The 16,126-nt window shown below is 55.2% G+C and overlaps 1 protein-coding gene across 3 annotated transcripts; it reads right to left on the bottom strand.

Moving 5' to 3' along the window:
• Positions 1–1,051: 1,051 nt before the first annotated feature.
• On the bottom strand, positions 1,052–15,168 carry WDR81 (WD repeat domain 81). Of its 3 annotated transcripts, none has more exons than XM_043530945.1 (11): positions 15,005–15,168; positions 10,285–13,889; positions 9,785–9,892; positions 9,360–9,550; positions 7,245–7,435; positions 6,737–6,902; positions 6,437–6,602; positions 5,370–6,068; positions 4,637–4,782; positions 4,219–4,398; positions 1,052–3,115 (listed from the first exon to the last, which is right to left on the bottom strand). In XM_043530945.1, the coding sequence occupies exons 1-11, from the start codon at positions 15,136–15,138 to the stop codon at positions 2,789–2,791; spliced, it is 5,913 nt and encodes a 1,970-aa protein (XP_043386880.1). In that variant the 5' UTR covers positions 15,139–15,168; the 3' UTR covers positions 1,052–2,788. The 3 variants fall into 3 exon arrangements, with proteins under 3 accessions (XP_043386880.1, XP_043386881.1, XP_037736118.1); XM_043530946.1 differs by lacking the exon at positions 15,005–15,168 and adding an exon at positions 14,691–14,816 and having other exon boundaries at positions 10,285–13,891; XM_037880190.2 differs by lacking the exons at positions 1,052–3,115; positions 15,005–15,168 and having other exon boundaries at positions 4,226–4,398; positions 4,500–4,782.
• Positions 15,169–16,126: the final 958 nt, after the last annotated feature.

The following is a 16,126-nucleotide window of genomic DNA, read 5'->3' as shown; positions in this document are numbered from 1 at the left end:
TCAAATCACTTAGATGCAAGTTATCTGGACCTGTTGATTTTAAAATGCCTAACTGTAGTAGCTTCTGTTTAACATCCTCCAGAGATACTAGTGGAATGGAAAGAGTTTTATCATCACCCTATGATGAGTCTGCATCATGTATTTCCCCCAAATATAGAACAGAAATATTTATTGAAAACTTCTGCATTATTGATAATTCTGCCATTTCCATATAGAAATGAACCAAAACCATTGTAAGGATTCTTCCTCCCCCCGAATATATTTTAAAAACTCCTTGTCCATTGCTGGCCATAGATTTCTCCTTGCATCCCTTATCAATTTTCTAAGTTCCTACCTTCTAATTTATATTACTTACTAACAGCTTCCCTCTTCCATTTGTTTATATATATATATATACACACACACACACACAGAGCGAGACTTGGGGGGGGGGGGGGGGGAGGGTTGGTTTGGTTTTTTTGTTGTTTTTTTTTTGCTTTTTACAGCTGCCGTCATTTCCTCTCTAACCCAGGTCAGTTTTTTAATCAGCACAGCCTTTTCGGGGCATCTAGTAAGGGGTTCTTAAATGATTCCCAACCATCATTCACTTTTTTCTGATTAAATTCTTCCTTGCAGGTGATTTGGCTCATACTTGTTTTCAGCTTTGTGAAATTGGCCCTCTTAAAGCAGCAAGAATATATATAACTGGTCTGGAGTTTGTCACATTTATAACGTGCAAGGAGAATAAAGTCATGATCACTCCTACCTAAGCTACCATTAACTTTTAGTTTTGTGATCAGTTCCTCTTTATCTGTTAAGACAAGGTCTAATATAGAATTCCCCCACGTTGACTGCAACAGGTTTTGCGTTAGGAATGTTCAGAAAGTCCCAAGGACGTTTTAGTCCTGGCAGCATGAGAACACCAGCATGTGTCACTCAGACTGACGTCCCCCAGGATTGTGCAGGTTTTTTCCTACGTTACAGAAAGGTGTGTAAGGAGGTCATCATCCTTTTCCCATAAGTAAAACACATGCATGCCGCCACACCGCACACAGAAAGGCTCCTCTCCTGGTCTCTTTCAAAGGGTTTATTAGAATAAATATTTACATCTATTGCAAATGGTTAATAGGCAACAGGGGACAGAGCTCCCCTCCCACCCCTGAATGGAGGGATAGGAAGGGACTAAGCACTCATCTCCTCCACCCTCTGTCTGCAAGCGCAGGGCAGCGGGAAGCAGAGACCCCCCCAGCAGTGGGCAGCCCAGGGACTCCCAGCCTGGGCAGGATGACAGCCCTTCCCCACAGTCCGTACGCTCCACACAGAGCCAGCAAGAGTTGCCCAGGCACTGCAGGCTCCTCCCCTCCACCAGGCCAAGCCTTGATCTCAGGCTAGGCCCCTCTGGTCAGGCTCCCAACCCCTCCGCACCATTCCGCAAACGCTCAGAGTAGCTCAAGGGACCGAGAGGGAGCCTGCAGCAGAACCAAGCCGTGGGGTATGGACAGGCAGCTACCCTCACTGATGGGCCCAAGGAATGCCCTCTTCCCCTCGGGCACAGCTCCAGCACTGCTGCCTGGAGAGGGCTGTTCTAGCCACGGTCTCTGGCAGGAGGTGGAGTCCTGGGGCAGAGGGCAGCACTTTGTGGGTTCAAGGCATGCTGGGTCCCGCCCCTCGCTGTCCTAAACCTGTAAGGTAGAGTGTGAGGTACGACAGCAAAGGGGGGCTCAAGCTACCCTCACCGCCAAGCCTGAATCCACCCAGCACAGATGGGGCCCCTCCTTTGAAAGGAGCAACCAACACAGCCTCATTCCAGAGCACGCAAAAGAAATCCCCCCACCCCCCAGCCATGGGGAATATGATTCTGCCTCTTCTGGGACAGGAGCTAGGGAAAGACATACATCCTGCCCAAGGAGCATGCAGAGATTCGGGGCAGAGGGCCTGGCTGGGAGCCTGAAACCCCCCAGACAGGTCTTGTTCCTGCCTCCCCTGGCAGCTGGGGCTGCCCCACCCCTCTGTAGGCGCATTCCCACCCCTCTGTAGGCGCATTCCCACCCCTAAACAGATGGTGGGCAGCAGGTAGTGGTTATGCCTTGGGTAAATGGCTGGCTCTGCTACCTTCCACTACCCTAGAATCAGTGAGAAGCCACAGTGGGTGCTGGGAAGGGTTCCCAGATTGATGCCATGGCTGGGGTGGGGTTTTTAAATGGACTGCAGCAGACTATAAAGCAAACTGAGAAAAAAAAACCCATCTGTGTCCCTTCAGCCCTCACCGTCCAGGACAACCAAATAGCCCAGTGCCCTACAGGCCCCATAGGGGAGCATGCCCAATACCAGGCAGTTCCCAGGCTCAGCTGGCTCCACCAATTCTGGGCTGGAGTGTGGAGGGCAGTCCACGGAGGGCAGTGGCTGTGTTCCTCTTACCAAGGGCTGGCTCTCACCCCTGTGCTGGAGGGAGACGGGAGAGCGCCCAGAGTCCACCTTTCTCTCGAGAGCAGCTCAGTCCCAGGGGGAGTCAGGCACACACGGTGTGGAAGGCTCCAGGCCTCTTGCAGGAGGGTGATGCTGCCCTGCAATGCCCAGATTTCTCCCAGCAGCAGTGGAGGTTCCTCCATTATGGCTTTTTTGAATGCAGGCAGAGGTTGGGGGTGATTTATTGAGAACTCCTTCACAAGTACATTCCGCCTGTATCTTGTATCCCAGAGAAATACCTCACCCCCTTTTCCCCATGAGCCAAGATATTGGCCTTAGGTGCTACTACCAGAGCTAGTGGAATGACTGCACAGGACACCAGGCAGATAGGCCGTGGCGGCCACTATGCCAGGAGACGTATCACACCATTATCAGAACCCAGGAGAAGATGACACTTCGTGGGCAACACAGCCAGGCTGGTCAGGGTGCCCCGGAAGTTCTCTGAGCTCAACTTGGTCGTGCTGGTAGGTAAGGTCAACGACTCCAGCATGGAGTAGACGCCAATCTTGTTGGCCACAGTGCCGGTCACCACTTCACTGCCGTAGAGGTCAAAGGCATGGATGGGGTCGGAAGCAGATTTATACTGATGCAAAGGCTTCTGCTCCAGTTCCTTCCAGACAGTCAGAGAGTGATCAGAAGATGAGCTGATTAGCACACTGCCCTCTGCAGCCTGCAGGAGAGAACATGCCAGTGAATCAGTGTTTCTGCGCTAAGAGCTCCCCAGCCTGAGAGCCCAACTCTCCCCTCCCCAGATCACAGGAAGCGGACCCTGCAAACAGGAGTAGCACTGAGCTCCTCTCACCAGGGCACCTACAGCATCTCCTGCTGGCAAGAACTTGTCAGTCCGAGACACCCTCCCATCTCAGACTCCGGAGTGCAGTCTGGCAATTGGCACTCTCCCAAGGGACTATCGACAGCGTGCATCTCTGCCTCACCTGACAGCCCTCTCCCTGCACATTGGGGACTTGCCCCTTCCTCTGTCAGCCTGTTACTGTTACAGAGCGGGCAGCACTGCCAGACTCTCTCCTCCCCAAGCCTAGGTCCCCAAAGCACAACCCCGCTCAGGGATGCCGAGCTGAGGGCCCAGCTGAGACTGTGCAACACACTACACTGAGGAGAGCAAAGGGCTGGGGCCGCTGCACTCTGGCTAGCGTGCTGCGAGAGGGTAAACAGCCCACGCAGGTGAACTTTGTTTAACCTGAACTGGGTCAAGGACACAAAAACTCCAGCGCTGCTCCCTCAGGGCAGGTAAATATGGACAAGAGTTACTTATTAGAATGAGGTCCTGAGCGGGGAGGGGCTGCTAGCCTCAGGGAGAGAGCAGCACCCTCCCTTCCTCCCCAGCTTGTGTGTCTGGCCTGCCCCTCACAATGCCCACGCCTGCTCATCAGCAAGGAGACCGGGGATCTGCTGGCTCAGACAGAACATGAGCTGGAAGAATCTAATGCACCAAAAGTCACTGGCAGTCCCTAGGCAAAGCCCAGGCAAGGGGGCAACAGAGGTGGCCTTAAAATAAAAAAAAAAGTCAACCAAGAGTTTAAAAGACTTCTAAGGAGTGGGGGAAAGATGTCAAATGGGCACATCTACCCACTGCCCTTTGAATGCTGCAGGAGCCACCGGCAGCAGGACACCCCACCTCAGCTCTGTTTTTCTGCTGCCGCAAGGCTCAGCAGGATCCGCGCAGCAGGCCCCGCACAGCCAACTTTCAGCCTTTAGCGCCGTCCATGGTCCCCCACATGCAGGAGCAGCCCAAGCCCTATTCCAGCCTCTCACCTTTATCTGCAGGATGTCCCCCTCATGGGCTGGCCACCCCCTCAAGATGAGCCCAGTCCTGGTGTCCAACAGCACAATGAATCCAGATGAGAAGCCAGCCATTACGCTGCGCCCACTGGGACTGACAGCCAAGCAGCGGATGAGCCCGGCGCTCACTCCACTGGCCAAGCGGAACTCGTGCTACAGGAGACAGAGGTACAGACAGGAGTAGCCCCCGGTACTGAGTGACAGGAGAGGATGCAGGGAGGGCCTGGATGCCAGGCCTAGCTCTCCAGCCTCACCTTGTGGGTACCCAATCATGCATGGACTGGGAGTAGCAGTGACTGGCCTGGTAAGAACCTTGGAGGTAGGTGCAGCTGTCGAACAGATCAGGGAGAGGGTGGCCCACCATGTCTAGAGATAGCAAAGACCCCGGTACCTGTAATCCTGGCTTCCTGTGGTCAATGAAGCGCAGCACAGAGTCTGCGCTGGCCACAGAGATGCTGCTGTGGGGAGCGGGCATGGTGGTCACGGCGGTGATGGGAACTTTGCTGTCCAGTGCATCAAAGGTCCGGAGAAGTTTACCTTTGAAAAGAACAACAGGCTGAGTGCACTAGCGCAGCCTGCCTACCTCACTGCAGCAGGGGAGGATCAGCAAAGCTGCCCCAGTAGGCGTCACCGCTCAGGGCACCGTGGGCCATGGCTCCCGGAACCAAAGGCAATTCCAGTCCTTGTGTGCGACTCATCACGCACTGCTGCAAGGACACCCATGGTGTCAGGAGGGCGGGGAGGGAGAAGGAAGGGAACAGAGCACAGTCTCTACCAGGAAATCAGCTGGGACCAGCAACACAGGACACCTCTACTCCAGTCTCCTGCCTCTAGAGGCAGACTAGACTTGCTGCTTCAGAGCAAGGGACCCCCTCTGTCCTATAGGTAAGACTGCCAGGAGCAGGAGGAGAACAGAATCACTCTGTCTTACTCTGCAGAGAAGCCCCAGCCAGCTGTTCCTCCTGAAATCAAGAGGACAGGGCTGGGTTTCCTATAGGTGCAGATGTACAGATTTAGCCTGGTCCTTCTCAGTAAGCATACAGCCTGCTGAGTACAGCTCAGCCTCTCACCATTGCCCCGGCTTCCCCTCTCTTCAAACACTGCATCAGCACACGCCCCCTCACCTGTGAACTGGTCCCAGACATGGACAGTACCATCGCAGCTCACCACCTGCTGCGGGGCCTCCAGCTGGCTCACGTAGAAGACAGATTTCTTGTGCTGAGCGTACGTGAGCCGTGGCTCCGTCTCACTGGTGCCATCCCCACAGTTGTAGAGGGGCCAGAGACGGACAGTTTTGTCTTTGCTGCCACTCAGGAAGAAGTCCTCACAGCTGAGTGGTGCCACACACTTGATGGCCCCTGTGTGCCCCAAGAAGCTCTGCAGTTTGATCTGGTGGAAGTGGAAGCAGGGGTCGTGCTGGCTCACTCCGATCTCGTACTGCCAGTAAGCCAGCCAGTTCCCACATAGCATGTGGGCACTGCGGGGCAGATCCTGCTTCAGGACATTCTCCTCGCTGGCAGAACTGGGGCAAAAGCCATCAGCTCTGGGGCTGAAGCAGAGCGGGCCAGAACCCTTGTGCTGTGTGTCCGCAGGGACTTGAATGCGGTTTCCCACCAGCACACTCCCAAAGGTGCCCGAGTGACTGTCTTCATGGTGACTGGAACTGGGCTCATTGCCTCGGGCATCCTGGTCCAAGCAGGCTGTGCTCGGTGCTGGCTCCGGACTGACCAGAGGCAAGCTCTTTGGGTTCACGCTCTCCAGGTACAAGTTGGCTAGTCTCCCGACCACCAAGTGGTTAGGGACAATCGTCCGGATAACATCACCTGAAAGTACAGAGCACAGCTCTGGAAGAAGGAACCTCTCCCCGGCCTCCCCATCTCCCTCAACAATAGCACAAGGCTCGCAGAGCATCCAGTATTCTGCTGGCCCAGGGCCCCCTCCAGATACCGTCACCTATATGTCCTTCCTGGTCAGAGGGGCAGGGAGATCTTCCGTCCCCTGCAGGCAGGGCAAGGCCCATATGATGTCCTGAGGGTTTATTCCTGTCTGTCAATGCTGCATTATGGTTCAGGGCTCATGCACAGAGCAGTTGCTGCACTTGGACCCCAGGCCAGGCATATAAACACAGAGTGCAGGGCAAGGACTGTTAGCACCAGGCCCCAGCCGCGGAGAGAAGGTAGCTGAAGCATACCTAGCAGGCAAGAGAAGGGGACATAGGTGGTGTAGGCCATCTCTGGGCTAAAAACCTTCTGTAACTCTGCCAGCACAGCTGGGTCCAGGCGCAGCACTCTCCCATCTGAGAAGGGCACCTCCAGCTCAGACGTCTCACCAGGGCTCAATGACTTTGAAGACAGACCCTGGACAAGAGAAGACAGATGATTTCCAGTGAGACCAGCCCCTCACGCGTTCCCTGGGCACCACGAGCTGCAACGTCCATGTGCCCACAGCCCCACGGGGAAGAGGGAGACAGACGCCACTGATGGTCACTAACCTGCTCCTGCAGTTCCTGCACTAGCGAGAAAGCCCCAAAGAAGGTTCCTACAGTGCCACTCAAGTGCTGCTGCACCATCTCCTGCCCAATCCGCAGGCAGATCAAGGCAATTAAACCGATGGTCTTAACACACAGGGCAGCGCGGGCCTGGGCACCACTAGGGAACCTGAAGAGGACACGTCAGTCACCACCACCCCGCAGACCAACAGTGTGCACCCACGTAGGGTTCTTGCCCTACAGGAGCACAGGGGAGAGACAGGACTGTCAGAGAGCTCCAGAGACATGAACTCTGTGTGCATGCCGAGTACGGGCACGAGGAGAGCCCACCGGGGGGGATGGGGCAGAATGGCAGCGTGAGCCCCCATAGTCCCGAACCCACCCCCGCCCAGGGGAGCTTTATCCCAACCCGCTAGGTTGCTCATCATGTTTTATGCACACCAGGCAGAGGAAATGCCAGGGTTTGGTGGGTGCTGATTGGTCCCTGGGCGTGATGGCTCTCTACACGCACCCAATGGCAGGCGAGGTCAGGAAGCCCAGTACAGGGAGCAGGACCTCCTGGCTGATCTTGGGAAGAATATCCATCAGGGTGGTATCTGAAAGGCACACGATTATCTTCTGGGTCAGAGTCACAGCAGCCAGCAGCCCAGCCTCCTTCCTGCTGTTTAGTCGGCCAGAGCCAACCCCACTGCTAGGGGCAACCTGGAGGGCAGAAAGAAGAGTCAAGCAGTCGTAAGCTCTCTCCATTATCACCTCCCATTCCATGGTTACCAGCCTCCCTGCACAGGTCGGACAAGCCACATTCTGGAGCAGTTCCCAAGGAATTCATGCTTGCACCTCTCACGGCCTCCAGAGGAACTTCCAACCATTGCTCAAGCACCGAGCCCCACCAGGGACCAAGAGACTGCAGGGGAGAGGCTGAGCCCAAAGCCCTCACCTGCTGGAAAGACCCAGAAGCCAGGAGGAGGGAGAGTGATGAGAACAAAGCACTTCAATTCCATGGCACAGACAGTGTTTGCCTGCAGGACACACTAGGGCCTGGAGTCTGAGTGGGGGAAGAGAAACGGAGCACACAGACCTCAGCACCACCAGGCCATGCCAGGACGCTAGCAGAGCATCCTGGGAACCGGACTCCTGGGCCAGTGACATTCAAATGATACATTCCGAGGGGCCAGCCCAGCACGCTTCAGAGCTGGAAGAGCAGCTTAGGCCCAGAACCTCAAAGGTCAGGCTTGGAACGTACGTGACCATTTTCCCTGCCTTAAGGGCACTGGCTACAGCAGAGCTCTGGCCACAGTTAGCATTATTAAAGAGCTTTTCAATGTAACACCAAAGGCATCCTTTCTAGATTATCTGCCCTACAAACCCATGCTCTTACCCAAGACACAGGGCAGAGAGCTGTGTGCACTGAAAATGGGAACAATTCTCGGTGGCAGCTTCCGATCACAAGCTATGTTTCTTCCCATCTTTTAACCCAGTACAGCACAGGTCTTGCACAAACCCTTCTGCCAAGTCCCTGCAGGAGCAGTTGGTGGGCGTGCCCCCCAGTTTCATCTCTCCGACATCAGGTTGCCAAACACTGTTCCGCAACAATAAGGCAGCACATGGTGTGCCCCCCACCCCCACACACACTCTCTCTCTCTCTATTTGGAGTAAAACAAGAGGCCAAAGCAAATCAGCTGCTAACATAACTCTAGCTGCTGACTTCAGACATTGAGAATCCCCTCCAGGGCAAATGGATCACAGAGAGCTGGTAGGGAAAGAGGCTTAACTCAGTGACTCCCAGGCTCCTGTGCTGACCACCTGCATGAAAAAGCCGCTTGAAAGTTTCCACAAACTTTTTATTGAAAAATGGTATTTTTTCAAAAACAAAATTTTTGCACAGAAATCTGACCAGCATTGCCAAAGGGTTCCATGAACTGTTGTGCCATTCCCCACCCACAATTTTTAATCAAAAAATGCTAAGGAAATGGTTACTGAAATTCGTCATGTAGCAAGAGTCTGTAAGTAGAAAAGTAACAACTATTTAAGAGAATAAAAATGGGTCTGTTTTGTACACCTCAAAACAAAATCAAGGTTTGTTTTTTTTTTTAAACAGGGTTCCATTTTTTGATCACCTCTACTGCACACTTTGCCAAATAATCAACAGGAGCAACTAAGAATTTCAAACCAAGAAGCCCGTAAATCTTGCTAATGTTTCAGTATGGAATTGAGAGGCAGATGCCTTCAATCCCTCCTGGGCCTGTCCCATATCTATATAGTGCAGAACTCTTACACCAAGAGCTCCTGGAGACCGAGGGTTTCCAAACAGGAAATCCCTCCACTGCACCCATGGGCAGAAAGTGGGAACTCACTCCTGGAATAGGCAGTTCCTGCTCTGGCTGCATCAGCAAAGTGCTCTCCCTGCCAACTCCCAGCCAAGCAGCAGCCCAGCAGGACATTGCTCGGCTTACAATGCCCAGGATTAACCACAGCTAATGCGTGTGCTCTGGAGACTAGCAGCTCTCTGAGCGGCCTGTGCTGTATATCATCCCTCCTGGGTGCCTGCAGCTCAACATTTGATGCAGCTCTCGCTCCATCACATGCGTGAACAGCTACAAGTAAAGGAGAAAGAAGGGACACTAACCAGGTAGCTGATATAGGGCAGGTACTGATAAGTCAGAACAGGCTCTCCATACAGGTATGCCATATACATGAGACAGGCCAGGACCGGCTTGGACACCTGGTCCCCCAGCACTGGTCGCTTCTGGTAGATGTTTCCCGCATTCAGGGGACTGTTTTCCTCATTGCTTGGTACAAACTGCTGTCTGGTAGGACCTGCCAGAGAGACAGCTCAGTGAGCTGAGACACACGCTGTGCTGAATCGCAAAGGGCACATTCATCCCAAGACTCACATGCGGGTCCTGTCCACCCCCCCAGCCAGTCATGCATGCCATGCAGTTAGGTCTGCACCCCTTCTCGGGGAGGGCAGCATTCACAGCAGATTGCTTTAGGACACAGTCAGAGGAGCTGCCCTTCAAAGGGCCTCTAAAGCAGGTGGAACGACATTACCGATATAGCAGGATGTGAGGAGACGGAGCAGGTTCCTTGCAATGTAACGGGATGTCACAGTAGGGCCCAGTTTGGCCGAGAGCCACCTCACCATCTTACAGGCTGTGTCTGCAAAACAAGAGCACAGAGTAGGAGAAGGAGCAATACTCTACCACTCTGTAAGCTTCCCAGACCCTGCCCATGGGATACTTAGAGCCTCAGTCCTCACCAGAGCTCCCCACATAGCTGACTCCTGACCTGCAGCATCGCCTGGGCTTTTGTCAAGCACCCTGCCAGCTGCATCAGCCAAGCGGCAACATCAGGACTCCATCTTCCACCCTATTAAAGTGTCCATTTGATAGATTCAGATTTGCTCTGATCACCTTCCTGGAGAATTCAGGAGTATGTCCAGAGCTGGTTCCAGCTCCTCCTGCATGGGCCTGGCTTCCCATCTCCCCCTCCCATTGCTGCACCAGTCACTCACCACCTCGGACAGACGGACATCTAAGCGCAGCTCTTACCCAGGAGAATTGTCTGCTCTTTATCTTCAGAGTGGTCATGCAGCTCCTGCTCGTCCCCCTCCTCTGGCTCACTGTGGTCATCAGCCAGGGCAGCATCCATGGAAGGACCAGTGCCCACTGACAGGGTAAGCTCTGTAGCAACTGTGGCCTCCTCCTCCTCCTCCTCCACCTCCTCTTCTTCCTCCTCAGAGTCTTCACTCTGCTTCAGGTCCTGACTGCTGTCCACAGACTTCAAGCTACTCTTGTCCTTCTGGGAATCCCCATCTGCAGGTCTGTCCTCTCCCAACGACACTTCACTGGCGCTGCTTTTGTCACTCAGCCGCCCGAGGCTAAGCAGCTCCTGCTCCTGAGACTGCAGGGACTCGCTGACATAGAGGCCACTCTGGAAGTCCTCGTTCTCTGGCAGATAGACCTGGTCGTGGAAGCTGACTCCAGATGTGTAATCCAAAAGGTCAAGTGCCGGGGAACCATGATCCACATCCATTTTGATCTCTTCCCCAAATGCACAGGAAACTGGGCTGCCTCCTCCACTCTCCTCATCTTCTGCCATTCCCAGAAAGGACTTACTTTCTTCCCGGGAGCTCTCAACGCCAACAAGGATCTGCAGGATATGAGCCAGCAGATTAGAGAGGAAGGACTGCAGCCCCAGACGCACCATTAACTGGGCCACAAAGCAGTCTGTGTACAGGTAAAACCGGCCATGGAGGCAGCAGGGATTCTCATATGCACCAATCAGGGGCTTGAGCAGGTACTTGTTTGCATTCTTGGGGCCCAGAGCTTTTGCTATGGGTTCAAACAGGTACCAGGCTGTATAGACTGCAGTGTTCTCCTCCGACATCAGAGATAAAATGAAGGGCAGCAGGATCTCCAAGCCTTCAGGAGTGATTTCACAGAGGATCCCCTCCAGCTGCTGCCACAGCTGGAAAACAAGCTCACGGCCCTGACTCTCATCCTCCACTTTCTTTGACTGGTAGGTGAAAATGAATTTGTGCAGAGACGGGAAATATGGAGGGAAGGGAACAACTGAGCTGAAAGGACTAAGGAACTGCGAGGGGCTGGGTGGCGGGAGACCCTGGGAAACAGGTTTGTACTCAAAAAGCTGGACTCTGTTCTTGGCCACTTTGTTCTTTAAAAGTCTCCCCTGAGGCATGTTCAGCTGCAGCAAAGTATCCAGCATGTGCTGGAGCGGGGCTGGGATCTCCTTCGGATGATACCGGCAAAGATTCCAAACGGTCAGGAACCGCTCCAGCAGGGATGCATCTGGCTTCAGGGTGCGAACCCTCGGCGCAAACACAATCTCAGCTATCAGAACTCCCAATGCCTGCATGTCTCTCTGGAAAAGATCTGAGAGGCCCAGCGGCGGCTCCACCCGTGGCTGCTCCATCAGCTCCATCTCACTGTTTAAGCCTTTAACCAAGAAGTTATCCAGTTTTTCCAGCTCCTCCAGGGCCTGGACAGGATTAAAACCCTCAGGAAGTGTAATCTTCATCTTGTCCCTTTCAGCTTGATCCACAACACCAGGCTTACTCCTTCGATTAGGCCGGACATTTGAGGTTTTGCCTTCTGTAGGGTAGGCAGGGAGGTTGGAGGGCTGAGCTGAAGGCATGCAGGGACAGGGCTGGTCGGCGGCTCTGCCAGCTGCAGGAATGGAATCCAGAGCTTCAGTGCCTTGCTCCAAGTCATCCTCACCACTGATGGATTTGTCACCAGACCAGCTGGTTTCACAAGGAGTGGCTTCCAAGACCAGCCCATTGACCCCATCACCCATCTGACCCTGGACATCCTCTAGGACTATTGTCTCTCTGGCATTCTGGATGAGAGGTCGAGCAATGACTGGTGCTTCAGCGGGTATGTATGCAAGTCCCACCATGCGTCTGGGATGTGGCTGGTCAAAGAGCTGCACCACTCCATAGCTGGTCAGATGGGTATGGTTGTCCACCAGATGGAGGCAGACGTTTTTCTCCTTGACAGCATCCTTCCCCAGCAGCTTGTAGCCAAAAGTGAGGTCAATCCAGTGGTGGAGATCCTGAGAGACTTCCCTGCTCTCCAGCAGCATGCGATGGACTTCAATGAACTCCTCACAGGAGCTGCACCAGGATGGCACATCCAGGTCAGGCATGTCAGAATGAATGGATTTAAAGATGGTGGGGTCTGTGTAGAACTCAGGGATACACTCATCTGGAGTCCAGCTCTGCATGCGCTCCATGCTGGCTGGATATTCATTTGGCTCCCACTGCGATCTCACATGACAACAGAGCACAGCCTTGGGTGTCCTCCGGGCAGTGTAGACGTAGTAGGTGATGTCCGAGAGCACGTCGGAGATATGGTGGGGCACATGGAGCTGTTCTCCACTTGATCCTCCGGCCGCAAATGCCTGCTTGGTCATCTCGTAGGTGAAGTCCAACTGCTTGTCTCCTTTATTGAGGCGGAACTTGGATTTTCTTAGGTCTCTAAACTTGCCATTTTTGGTGGTGAAATCCACCACCCAGGGGAGAACCGGGTGGTAGTTGGGGTCTCCCATTCTCCGTCCAGACAGGCGGTTCAGCTGCATAAGGTAGTGGAAGTTACTGACTCGCCCATGCACCCAATCCAGCACAAGGCCCCTGAGCGCCTCCTGGCAAGCTGTGCACCTAGCCTCCTTCCCAGCCCATTCCACAGCCCTGCTTTTCTCAGCCCTTTGCTCTTCATCAGCTCTCAGATCCCTCTCTTCCTCCTTTGGTTTCTCATACTCACAGAGGTTAATTCTGAGCCTGCTGCACAGCTTCTCATCAACTGCCACATCGCGAAGGGAGAAGGGGCCACATGCCAGCCCTGCTTGGTGACAGGCCCTCATAGCCTGCAGGACATGGAAGAGGATGAAAAGGACCTTGGCATGGCTGTTGGTGAGCTTCGCAGGGCTGAAGGTCACAATGTCATGCAAGCAATACTGCACATACGGGTAGATGATGTACAGCATGTTAGCTGACTCCAGAAGAGCTTCTGCTCGGAGGATGTTTGGGCAGGAGGATGTCCCCTTTGTGGCTATAGAACCTTCTTTGGCAGGAGAGGCATATTGGACACTCCTACCCACCTGGAGAAAAAGGCAGCCGTAGATCTTCTGAAGAGCCATTCTGAGGATGTCCAGGGCCTGCATCGTGGGCGGCACGTGAGCATGACAGGACGGCTGCACATACAGGCGGTGAGCTCTGTGCCACAAGTTTCTATAATTCTGGGAGGCAACGTTCTGCATGAACCCATGGAGTGTTTCCACGCCCCCGTTCCGATCGTCCTGCGCACTGTGGTGTAGAGTCAGCGGATAAGCCAGCCTCTCTTTCCTCAGACCATGGATTTCCACTCTCGTCCAGCCAACAGGCAGCTTCTGCACAGAGTGCTGAAGGAAAGTCCTCACCTCCACCTCGCTCAGCCCCTCGGGCCGGGGGCACAGGCTGGGCAGCACCCTGCGCTCCTTCAGGCTCACTAGCCACTTCACTGGGACAAAGGCAATGAGATGGGTCCCCTCAGCAGCAGCAGCGAGCTGCCTGTGGTCAATATTCAGGTCTTTTTCCACTCTCCTGAGGAGACACTCCATGCTGGTCTGGCACCGGCGCGTTCCACAGCTCAGTGGTCTGTGCGGGAAACAGACACGCTTTAAATGAGACAGGCAGCTTGGGGGCTGCGATTCCACCCATGCGCATGGGGCTCGAGGACTCTCCTCAGCCATAGGGTATCTACACTCCTCCCAGCCCCGGCAGACAGACCCACGCTAAGGGCTGGGGCTAGCGCTGCTGGAAACAGAGAGTCCAGAGGCCCCGCGTTCTGGCGGCTAGTCCAGCCTCCGCCTTTAGCCCACTAGTTCGAGCCTTGCTAGTGCGGGTCTGTCTGCCCGGCTGGGAAGCTCACTCCCCCCCGCAGTGTAGACAGACCTAGGGGCTCAAGACTCGCTCCTGAACGGGGGTCGCCTGCGGCGGGTGCCTTAGCGCTCTGCCATGCGCCACAGGGCTGGCCGGGCTGCGCTCAGGAGAGCGGGGGCAGCGCCATTAAATCTGGGCAAGAGCAGCACACGGGCCAGCCGGGGCGCCGCCGGGCGGCCCCCCCCCAGAGCCGGGGCGCCCCCCCCCCAGAGCCGGGGCGCCGCCGGGCGGCCCCCCCGGGCCCCCCCCCCAGAGCCGGGGCGCCGCCGGGCGGCCCCCCCGGACCCCCCCCCAGAGCCGGGGCGCCGCCGGGCGGGGAGCTTTCAATGGAGCTCGCCCGGCCCCTGGAGCCCCGCGCCCCCCGCTGCGGGCGGAGCCGGGCCGGGCCCCGGGAAGGGGACCGGGGACCTACGCTCCTCCCCGCCCACACGCCCAGGGGACTGCGGCGGGGCGAGGGGGAGCCGGGCCGGGCCCCGCAGCGGCCCCGTCTCGCCCCCGGCCCGGGCCGGCCCGTACCTGCGGCCGCGGCGCGGGGTCCCCGGGCGGGCGCCGGCCCGAGCCCTTAGCCCCGGCGGGCGGGGGCGGCCCGGGCCCCGGCCATGTTGGATCAGCTGAGGCCGGTCACGTGCGGCGCTTCCCCGGGAAACAAACTCCACGTGGGGAGGCGCCGGGCCTGGCGGGGCCCCGGGGCGGGGCCGGGCCGGGCCCCAGCGCGCAGCTCCCTCCGGCCCGCGCGGGGCCTGGGTCCCGGGGCAGGTTCTCGCGGCTGGTGACTGTCCCCCGACCCCTGCTCCGGGCCTGAGGAGCCCCATTCCTAGCATAGGAGGGACCTGAGATCGCGGGCGGGGTGACGCTGGTACCAGGCCTTTCCCTTCCGCCCAGAGCTCCCCCAGGGCTCTGCGCCCCTCGCCCGCCTCCCTGTAGCTGGCCCACGGGGTGCCCAGGGGCGCAGTAGTTCCCACATGGGACCCCACCCAGCCGGGTGCTCTGCAGCATCCTGTTCTCCACAGTTACGCTGGACAGGGAGAGCCCTTCCCCAAAAGAGGGCCAGCCAGCTTAAAACTAGGTGAATGGCCTACCTAGGGCCCACAAAATGGCAGATGAAATTTAATGTTGATAAATGCAAAGTAATGCACATTGGAAAACATAATCCCGACTATACATATACAGTGATGGGGTCTAAATTAGCGGTTACCACTCAAGAAAGATCTTGGCGTCATCGTGGAGAGTTCTCTGAAAACATCCACGCAATGTGCAGCGGCCGTCCAAACGAACAGAATGTTGGGAATCATCAAGGAAGATTCAGAAAATATCATACTGCCTCCATATAAATCCATGGTACGCCCATCCATGGTACGCCCACACCTTGAATACTGTGTGCGGATGTGGTCGCCCCATCTCAAAAAAGGTATATTGGATTGAAAAAGGTTCAGAAAAGGGCAACAAACATGATGAGGGGTATAGAACGGCTGCCATATGAGGAGAGATTAAGAAGACTGGGACTTTTCAGCTTGGAAAAGAGGCGACTAAGGGGGGATATGGTGGAGGTCTATAAAATCTTGAGTGGTATAGAGAAAGTAAATAAGGAAGTGTTATTTACTCCATCTCATAACACAAGAACAAGGGGCCACCAAATGAAATTAATAGGTAGCAGGTTTAAAACAAACACAAGAAAGTATTTTTTCAAGCAACGCACTGTCAACCTCTGGAACTCCTTGCCAATACTATAACAAGGTTCAAAAGGGAGCTAGATAGATTCATGGAAGATAGGTCCATCAATGGCTATTAGCTAGGATGGGCAGGAGTGGTGTCCTAGCCTCTGTCTAGCAGAAGCTGGGATTGGGTGACAGGGCATGAATCACTTTATAATAACCTGTCTGTTCATTCCCATTGGGGCACCTGTCATTGGCCACTGTCAGAGAACAGGATACTGGGCTTGATGGACCTTTGGT

Source organism: Chelonia mydas, chromosome 17 (genome assembly GCF_015237465.2).
Source record: "Chelonia mydas isolate rCheMyd1 chromosome 17, rCheMyd1.pri.v2, whole genome shotgun sequence".
Classification (NCBI taxonomy): domain Eukaryota; kingdom Metazoa; phylum Chordata; order Testudines; family Cheloniidae; genus Chelonia; species Chelonia mydas.
Note: the sequence above shows the minus strand (reverse complement) of the source record. Positions and strands in the feature narration are given on the sequence as shown.

Bases quoted from the DNA above. Each gene is read 5' to 3' on its own strand.
- WDR81 (XM_043530945.1), bottom strand. From the start codon at position 15,138: ATGTGGGAACTACTGCGCCCCTGGGCACCCCGTGGGCCAGCTACAGGG. The intron at 7,436-9,359 runs GTTAGTGTCCCT...TCTGCCCTCCAG, and splicing joins TGCCCTATATCAGCTACCTG to GTTGCCCCTAGCAGTGGGGT. The intron at 3,116-4,218 runs GTGAGAGGCTGG...TCTCTCCTGCAG, and splicing joins GGGACATCCTGCAGATAAAG to GCTGCAGAGGGCAGTGTGCT.